We start from the raw sequence: 9,481 nt of genomic DNA, 5'->3' as shown, positions 1-9,481 counted from the left end.
AACTAATTAATAAATTTTCTAAAAATCGGAGACATTTTAATATATTTTTTATAATTAAGGAATTAACTAGTAAATTTTTCTATTCTATAAAAACTAGTAGTAAAGTTCCCATAAATTAAAGGACATTCAGTAGCCAAGCATAATTCGATTTAAATCAAAAAAATCGATTAGATTAAATTAAATTAAAATTTTAATTCAATCTATTATAAAAATTGATTTAATCAGTTCAATTCAATTTAAAAAAATGAAAACTTGATTTAATTGAACTGAACCGATATATAATGATATTAAACCTATTATCATCACCATCTCTCTCTCCTTCAATCTCACACTCTCGCCGTCGGCCTCAATTTGGCTAATCGTCCTCTTCATCAGGAGTTGCTCAGCCAAGCAGAAATCAGTCATAACTCCTAGCTAGTCCTTCAATTCCTTCGAGTGTTTAAGTTATTAGCTTTTTTTGTGTGTTTATAATTTCTTATTTGTAATAAAGTTATTAGATTTTTCCTGGATTTACAATAAAATTATTAGACTTTATAATATTGCCTTCTATTAGTTTAGATCTTATAATTTTTTTTTAACTCTGTAATTCCATTTTTTTAATTTTTTTTAAAGTAAAACTACTGATTGTATTAATAAAATTTCACCAAATAAAGAGGGATATCATCCCAAAACAGAGAGACGATTATGTCTAATAGATTCTCTAGCCAGCCAAAATATGAGCAGTTAGAGTAGCGTTACGACGAATCCATCTAACATAAATATCAGTTTTAGAGTCTAACAAAGATTTACAATAATTCAAAATCAAATTCCTGTATAAGATAATTTGACAAAAATGCTTCTCAAGTGCCTGTCTAAACCCCTGCATAGGATAATTTGGAAAAGATGATCCTCTTTCTTTCTCATCTCTAGAGTATAAATCATTAAAATCTCCTGAACAAAACCATGGAAGAGAGTTTCTACGAGATAAAGCTCAAATAAGATTCCAAAACAGACGTCGTCATTGCAATTCCGAAAATCCATAATAACTAGTAAACCTCCATTGAATATTACCTTCCGAAACAACCGAATCAATAAAATTTGAAGAAAAATCAACCACAAAAACAGACATATAACTCTTCCATATTAACGAAAGGCCTCCTCCCAATCCTTGTCTATTGACTGAAAAGCAACCATTAAAATGTAAAAAATTACGAAAAACTTTCATACGAGAACTAAGAGTTTTTGTTTCCATCAAAAATAAAATGTTCGGCTTGTAACTAGTAAACAAATTCTTCAATGCATTAACTGTCCAAGAATTACCGAGTCCTCAGCAGTTCCAATACAGGGCGATCATTGCTTTCAGCTATCCCGACCTTTGACGGGATGAGCCGCTCCACTGTTGCCTGTCAAATTAACATTTACATGGGTGTTGTTAGAGGCATCCTGTTAAGAGGAAAGAAAACCTGTAACAACGTTATATTTAGTGTTTTTTGCCTTTTTTTTAGCATCATCATTTATTCAAGCTGTAATCTTCTCATCAAGCTTATCAGAACTGCCTTGGTCGACATAATTCTTGTCCATGTCTATAATATGGTTTTCAGTCTCCTTATTTAGAATGGGTTGACTTTTGCCAAATAAGGAAAAATGCCTATTATGTGCTGCCCAATTAGTGTTTTCAAAGTTGCTAGTTGATGTCAATCTTGCCACAATCCCAACGGAGCAGAATTGCCAGAATCACGTAGTCATAGGCTTGTCGGTCTTTGGTTCCGATGAACAGGTGCTCTGCCCCAACCAAACTTGATATCTTCTTTCTTCAACTTTAGCCGCAAGTCACACAAAGCCTCCACATGACCTAGTTTTCCACATAAATAGTAAAAAATAGTCAGCTTTTCGTATTGAAACTTCATAGTAAACACAGTACTATCATCTCCAACAAACTTTTTTCGTCATTTTAAAGGTTGCCAAATGTCCAAACAAACTTTAACTCTCGTAGGGGCCGGCGACATAACTGAAACATTTTTCATATCATACTCTTTATAGTGGTCAACAAAATCCCCTATCAATTTAGCCAATGTCTCATTATAATAATCAGAAGGGAGGTCTTTAATCATAACCCAAAAATCAGAATGAATTAGAGGGATATGGAGAGGATTTTCATTACTTTGTATCTTTTTGCCTCTAATTCCATAATAGATACCCGTTTAAATGATGTCATAAATCTGCCAATGAGGTATGCATATTCTAAAAATTGATTGAATTGTATGTGAGAAACATTCCCACCATACAGAAATCATAAGTGATGATTGGAATATCTCTAGAGCTCTTAATAGGGACAACATCATATTTTTCTTCATCAATAGTCAATTGAAGCAGATCGTCTTTCATAGAAAAGGAAAAAAAAAATTAAATTTAAAAAAGAGAAAAATGCGAGAGTATGAGTCATAAAGAAATCACAGAGGAAACTTGCATCCAACACTTTTTTTAATTTTGTAATTCCCTTTTTTGTTGTGGTTAATTGCTCTAAATGAGATTTGTTAATTAGATCTTATAATTCTATATATTGTTGGATACTTCTAAATGAAAATTGTTGATTTTAAAAAGAAAATTTTTTATTCAAACATAGTGATTATGGAGTGAAAGAATCGATAATCAAACTAATTTTTTCGATTCGATTTAATTTAATAATTTCGATTCAATTTTTATAATTTTAATAAATTTAATTTTTAATTTTTTAATTTAATTTAATTTTAAATTGAACCAACTAAAACTCATCCAAATTTAATCTAAATTTATTAGATACAAGGTTACAATGTCAATATATAATAAATTTTTATAATGTTAAAAAATTAATTTGTTATATAACAGTTAATTACCATCTAATAGTCGCAAATTAAATGTAAACTCTAACATTACATTTTAAGACCACCACTAGGATTTCAAACGCCCCTTTATATGATTTGGTAATTGTTGATATTCAAACCTCAAAAGCTATAACCTATCTAATATTTTCTTAAAAGAATAAATAACACCAGAACATGATTAACATAAATATTGTGATACAAGCTGCTACTATAGAAAAATAAATAATAATAATAATAAGGGCAGCAAAACTTCTGATAGTCCTGATTTTATTAAAAATAGTTTCACCAGCACTTCATCGCCAAATTAGCTGTGTGTGCACCCTGGACCATGACCCATTCACAACTTAGAGGCAGCGGCTGGGTTTGATGAAGCCTTTCTAAACAGACCCTCTTGCGTCAATGATACAACATGCTGCTCATCAATATATGAATAATTCAGTTCACATATTATACATTTTTTTCATTGCACAATAATTTTAGTGACGGTAGCATACCTCCCCTTTTCTATTAAACATTTGACCAGACACAAAGCCGCGACAATGGGAGGCAGCAGGACTCGTAATCTGTGACACGTAGTAAATGTGAACATTCTGACAGAAGCTCACATATTAAAATCACTATCCAATACTTACCACAAATAATATCCAGTCATCAGCTCTAAATGGCCGGTGAAACCACATCCTGAGAAACGAAAACAAATCCAAAAGGAGATGTTCAATTTTAGCCATGATGGAAAATCAGCACCTTATAATGGAACTTCACGTTGATCAAATGCCATAACTCTTAAGAGCAATGCCAACTCCAGAGAATCCATTGCAACCGAATTGATGCATGCTATAGCTAGTAGCTGTGCATACTCTCCACTTAGAGCATTGAATCAAAATAATCATGACAATGATACTCTTCCAACTTGCAGACAGGAAAACGCCTGCAAGAAGAGAAGGCACAATCCAGGGACTCAACAAGTCTACAGTGGCCAGCTGGGCCTAACTCTCGTTGGTGGCCAACTAGTCACTCCCCAACTCAACAAGCCTACGGTAGCCAGCTGGGCCCAACTCTCATCAGTGGCTAACTAGTCATTCCCCCTAAAAAGCCTTAAGGACAAGTAAAACTGAGGTAGAAAGAGATATCAATATATCTGAAATAACACCCCCCTTAATAAATTAATAAAAAGGAATTACAAGAAACTCACACGGCCTTTAATTTTACTATCAATTTATACTAATTTTTAAGGGTTTAGTTTTGATAAATGAAGTGGTTATGCTCAGCGTGAATAAAACAATCCCCCTCATATAATGTATTTGTTTCACAGTGAGGTCAATGTTGTTACCAGATACAGATACTCACGAGTGGTCTAAACTAACATGGGCTGTCTTTAAACCCTTTGCACGGTGGGGATTCAAACTAACTTGAAGAAATAAAAGATCAGAAGCATACGCTGCTGCACATCTGCAAAGACCATTTTCTAGAGGTTAGAAGTAGAAAAATGACTCACAAATGTGTTATTATTAAACTCGATTGTGCTACTTGGCATCATTGTTGTCATACCATTGTTTCTTATGAGCTTTCAAAACTTGAAAATTTCACTACAGTTTTTTCCTTAAATGGAAACTGATGCAGACACATTCACACATGTGCTCTGCTGAAACACACACAAAAGGAACCATGAACTGCTTTAAGGCTTTTAATCAGCTTTCACTTAAACATAAAGGGAAGGGAAGGAAGTTAAAAGAACATAAAAAACCAAACAGTTACCCCGCAGGAATAATAAACCAGAAGGACAGATACATGATTGATTAGAAAAGATTGTTGAATGTAAGTTTTAAAGAAATCACTCACCTGTGCAATGCCCGGTCATCTGAAAGTTTTCCTCTCGCTCTAAACCAGTACCTCAAACTGTGATGAAATTTGACAAGTTGGGGATGCAAAAATGATGATGCACATAAGTACATAAAAAAGTCTCGAAGTTCTGTTTGCATCAAACATGTGCAGGTAGTCATAAACAATAAGATTTTTTATTATAATAAACACCTTGGGGGTGATTTTGTCTGACTAGTGTTCGTGGTTGGCTCACAAAACCTTATCTCTATGGGCCAAGGGACAAAATCTTTTGAGGCCACCTTGTTCCGATAGCTCCTGAGAAGGCCAATTTCAATTATAATTCAAAAGCTTACAATTGGTTTATGTATCAAATCTACATATATCAACATGAGCTTTCTTCTTGAATTTGAAGTCTAAGTGAAATCTTCATGATTCATGCAAAAACTTGCAAGCCAGTTCTTTGAAAACAAATGCTGAGTTTTGTTCTGCTCCATTTGGGTTGGACATTTCAACATGTGGATACAGGAATCATGTTTAGACTTTAGTTGCATAATTATACATATTTTTTCAGACCTTACCTTTTATGGTTGAAGAACTCAAGAGCCATGATGACTAAGAGAGAAATGTGGAACATACTTTTCATCCAAAGAACAAGTATGAAATTGAATGCATAAGGAAGAAATTAACCACATTTCAAGGTATCATACCTTGGAAGACGAGGATCAATTAGACGTCTCTCACGAAGCTCCTCCATTGACAGAAGCTGCAATAGATCAGATTTTAACATGCATTGCTAGAATGTACATGGAATACAAAGAATGATGTATGCACAATTTATTTACCATCTCTGGTTCTGGAACATTTGGCATTGTTACTTCTTGGTGATCAAACCCAAGTTGTTCTTTCTGCAAAATTAATGTAAAATTACATACACTTTTGAGATGTTGCAGGAAATCATAAATAGCCATGATTTGCCATCATGTCAGCACAATCAGCATAATATTTGAAGAATGCAAAATATTTAGGTTAATTTCAGGGGGAAAAAAAAAGAGAAAAGAAACCTTGAATTAGCTGATAATCTACATTTCTACTTAAACAATAGATAGAGTAGTTCCAACAAACCAAAATTTTCAAATACTATAGGTGAATAGCATCATAGACATACATAGCCAACAATGTGGCACAGCACCTAGATGGACTTGAAATTAATATATATATACAGAAGAAGATGAGTTCATTCAAAGCAAACTCAAGCCAAAAGTTACATGATATCAAAAACATAACTGTTGAGAAGTGTTCCTGGAATGTTAATTATTTGTAAAAGAATGGAAAAAATGCATCACCTGAAATGAAGCAATCAATGCGAATACAACATTCCCTTTTTGTATTGCATTAACTCTTCTGGTGGCAAAACTTTTACCATCACGTACACGGTCAACTTCATACAAAATTGGCACTGCAAGAGGACACCATGTATAGAATTGGATTGCATTGAACTGTTATCACTGACCACTCCATATTCATAAGTGCAAGGTTATTCAAAATGCATATACTTACTGTTGAAATCCCCAGCAAGAAGAAAATAAGCATGTAAACTATGAACAATTTTAAGGCAATCAACAGTCTTTGATGCTGCAGCCAGTGCCTGCATGTAAGATCACAAAGTTTAAAGAAGTGAACATGTAGCTATTTCCTATTGCCACTTGCCAAGTTGAATTACTTGACATGTTCAAGATGGGGAAAACAAAGCTATTAACATTATTTATGCAAGCATGAAACGGTAAAGTTTATATCATTGAGAAATGAACATATCTTTTACAGCTTAGAAACATCATTTATCAACAAAGAAAAGAAAATATTGAATATCGAGAGAGAATTGAGTACACAAAGTCACCAATGTTGAAAAGACAATGTGGACAAACAAGTGACAAAACTTTGTGCAGTTTATGACTATCCAATGACATTATAAGAACCACAATTCTCTTTAAACAAATGTAAAAGACATATAAACCATCACAAGCCAAGAAACAAATTTAATATTTAAGCCTTCAGGACATTGAAGATGCAGCCATTCACATGCCAATAGATTAGTATAAAGTAGAAAGTAAGAAATCATCCTCATCTAGCTATGTCTACATGTAGCCTTAATATGCCAAAATCTCTTGACCATGTTCACCATTCAACAAGACTAAACAGTACAGTGTTATAAGGGCAAGGGGAAGAAAAGCCGATTCCTACCTGCCCAACAAACTGTCCTCCAAAGACCTTGCCAAATTTTGGGGCATCTGGCAAGGTAATACACTGGAAAATATTCACCTTTCCAAAACAAAAGGAAAGAGTCTTAGCATAAATCAGAAACAAATTCTACCTTAGGCCAAACATATAAAAAACTAGAGAGAGGTGGAGGAAAAGATTCAGCAGGCAAAATTCTCCGAGCACAGACAGTCATGTGCTTGTAACATATATTAAGTAAATTAAACTTGACTAATCATGTCCAAGTTTCACCACGTTTTGGATCACTGCACAAGAGAAATGAAATTGGGAACTGGAATGGGAATGCACCACCACCAGCTTCCTCTTCCACCCTCCTTCAAAAAAAAAAAGCTGGTACATCAGAAATCAATACTAGAGGAAATTTTGTATTGGTTGGGCTTAAAAGTCAAGCTGCAATTGCCTTAAGTATTCTCATTTTTATCAAATTCAGGTAAATAAGTAGGGGCTAATTTTGAACTATTTCTGTAAAGCTTGGCTCAAATTTTTGAAGCAAAGATCTTCAACTTAAAACCACAAAGTAAAAAAAGGACAAAATATATTTAGGAGCAAACCAACACGAGTTGCTAACATAAGATAATTTCAAGCACTTGTTGAGGGATGGCTGTGGATAGAGTAAAGAAGAGGAGAAAAGTTCCATCTCAATGTTCTGGAAATCAATCACATAAATTAATAAGAACTACACAGCTTCATTAGCTTTGGGCCTAATATATGGTAATGCTTAGATATGCCACAACATAAAGATAAATATGTGTTACTAATGCTACGTGGATAACTATGTAATTAGGACACAGTGTTACAATAAGGTAAAACAGATAGCATATGCTAGGAAACAAAAGCCAAAGCAATCATGAGAAGCACAAAAACTAAAACAGAAAAATCCAAAATCAAGAGCAAGCATGAGCATACTTCTATTGGCTCCAAATGCAATATACTCTCCACAAGCGAACATGAGTCTGGAGTCTTATCAGCACTCCACATTGATTTCGGCCGAAGTAAAGTGCAATGTTCATGGGGCAGCAGCAAGCACGTCAGCTGTGGCAACGTCAACAAACAAAATGCCCACTGTCAGAGTTCAGTTCAGCCCCATTTCCTTTTCTTTTTTTTTGGGGGGGGGAGGGGTGGGGGGAAGTCTGAACAACCTTAGTCAAAGCAACAACCTCTGCTTGCTGAATAGAAGCGATGACACCTGCAAAAGCAAGTCCGAAAATCGTTCTTCCAGGCCAATTGATTAAAACATAAGATACAGCATAAAAAAGCATCAGAGAAAATCAGCTTCTAACCATCAGCAAAGTAATCATATCGTTGCAATTGGAACTCAGGACGAGCGTCTCTCTCAGAATGAACTGATCCAGAAACTTCGGCCTATATACAAATCACGGCTCGAATGTCAGCCGCCACAACAAGGAGCAATTTGATTTTTGAGAAAGCGCAAAACAAACCTCCCCTTCCCAGATGAAATAGGTTCCTTCCCCAATCTCTCCCTCGCGAATAACACACTGCCCTTTCTCTGTAACGCGAAAACACAACATTGAAACAAAACAAAAAAACAAGTGAAAAACAAGCAAATTAAAATAAATAAATAAGAGAAACCGGAATAACCGTAGTTTTTAACAGTAACGAGTTCGGCAATTTTCTTGAGAGACGAGCCGGGAAGCCTCTGAAGCAAAGGAACAGCACCTAAGAACTCGATCACTGCAAAATCAAAATGGCTTTGGAGTATTATTCTAAGTGGCAATTAACATTAACAACTAGGTGAAATTTCGTAAACTCGCCTGATTCGGTGTTCATCGCGAGAAAAATCAAGATAGATCTTTATTTCTGTTACAGTGACGCGAATAAGTGTTATTCCTCTTATTTGGTGTGAAGCAAGAACGAACGACGAAGAAAGGAAAGATAGCAGGTAAGGTGATCGGGTGATCCGAAGTCCATGATGAGAATTGAGAGATACCAACCACCAACCACTAACCGTGCGGTATGATAAATATGACGCCCGAGACGAATCGACTTTCGGCAGAAATAAATTGAACATGAAAGGTTATTAAAAACTCTGAAGTTTTATTTAATTAATAAAATAATTTTTAAAATATATATTTTTATTTTAATAATATTTTTTTAATTAATTCTATTATTTATTTTTATGTTTATACATATATTATAATTTAATAAAAATTTAATGTAAAAAAAGTATAGTATAAAATATATAATATTTTATTTTATTTAATATTATTAATATAAACTATAATTTTTTATCGAATTAACTAATAAATTAATATATATTATAAATATAATTATTATATAAATAAATAAAATAAAAATATTAAATATTTTAAATAACTTTTAATCTATCTAAATTTTTATAAAAATTATAAAAAGATAATTTTAAATAGTAAAATATATATATTTAATATTATTAATGTAAAATATAATTTTTATATATTAAAAATATATATATAATTTATAATAGTGAGTATAAATTTTTAATAAAATAATTTAATATACAATATTATATATAATATTTATATATTATAAAATTTATTTATAATAAA

At 33.1% G+C, this 9,481-nt stretch overlaps 1 protein-coding gene across 5 annotated transcripts; it reads right to left on the bottom strand.

Moving 5' to 3' along the window:
• Positions 1–2,965: 2,965 nt before the first annotated feature.
• LOC110615551 (acyl-CoA thioesterase 2) lies at positions 2,966–8,950 on the bottom strand. 5 transcript variants are annotated; one of them, XM_021757475.2, is made up of 17 exons: positions 8,708–8,950; positions 8,535–8,627; positions 8,375–8,442; positions 8,216–8,297; positions 8,093–8,121; positions 7,842–7,967; positions 6,900–6,977; positions 6,219–6,306; positions 6,005–6,117; positions 5,504–5,566; positions 5,369–5,424; positions 4,872–4,976; positions 4,680–4,736; positions 4,188–4,289; positions 3,473–3,521; positions 3,335–3,403; positions 2,966–3,252 (listed from the first exon to the last, which is right to left on the bottom strand). In XM_021757475.2, exons 1-17 carry the CDS (start codon positions 8,721–8,723, stop codon positions 3,178–3,180), a joined length of 1,269 nt encoding a protein of 422 aa, XP_021613167.1. In that variant the 5' UTR covers positions 8,724–8,950; the 3' UTR covers positions 2,966–3,177. The 5 variants fall into 5 exon arrangements, 2 of the variants coding, with proteins under 2 accessions (XP_021613167.1, XP_021613158.1); XM_021757466.2 differs by having other exon boundaries at positions 8,075–8,121; positions 8,708–8,949; XR_002488002.2 differs by having other exon boundaries at positions 3,076–3,252; positions 3,473–3,951; positions 8,075–8,121.
• Positions 8,951–9,481: the final 531 nt, after the last annotated feature.

Source organism: Manihot esculenta, chromosome 1 (genome assembly GCF_001659605.2).
Source record: "Manihot esculenta cultivar AM560-2 chromosome 1, M.esculenta_v8, whole genome shotgun sequence".
Classification (NCBI taxonomy): Eukaryota; Viridiplantae; Streptophyta; class Magnoliopsida; order Malpighiales; family Euphorbiaceae; genus Manihot; species Manihot esculenta.
Note: the sequence above shows the minus strand (reverse complement) of the source record. Positions and strands in the feature narration are given on the sequence as shown.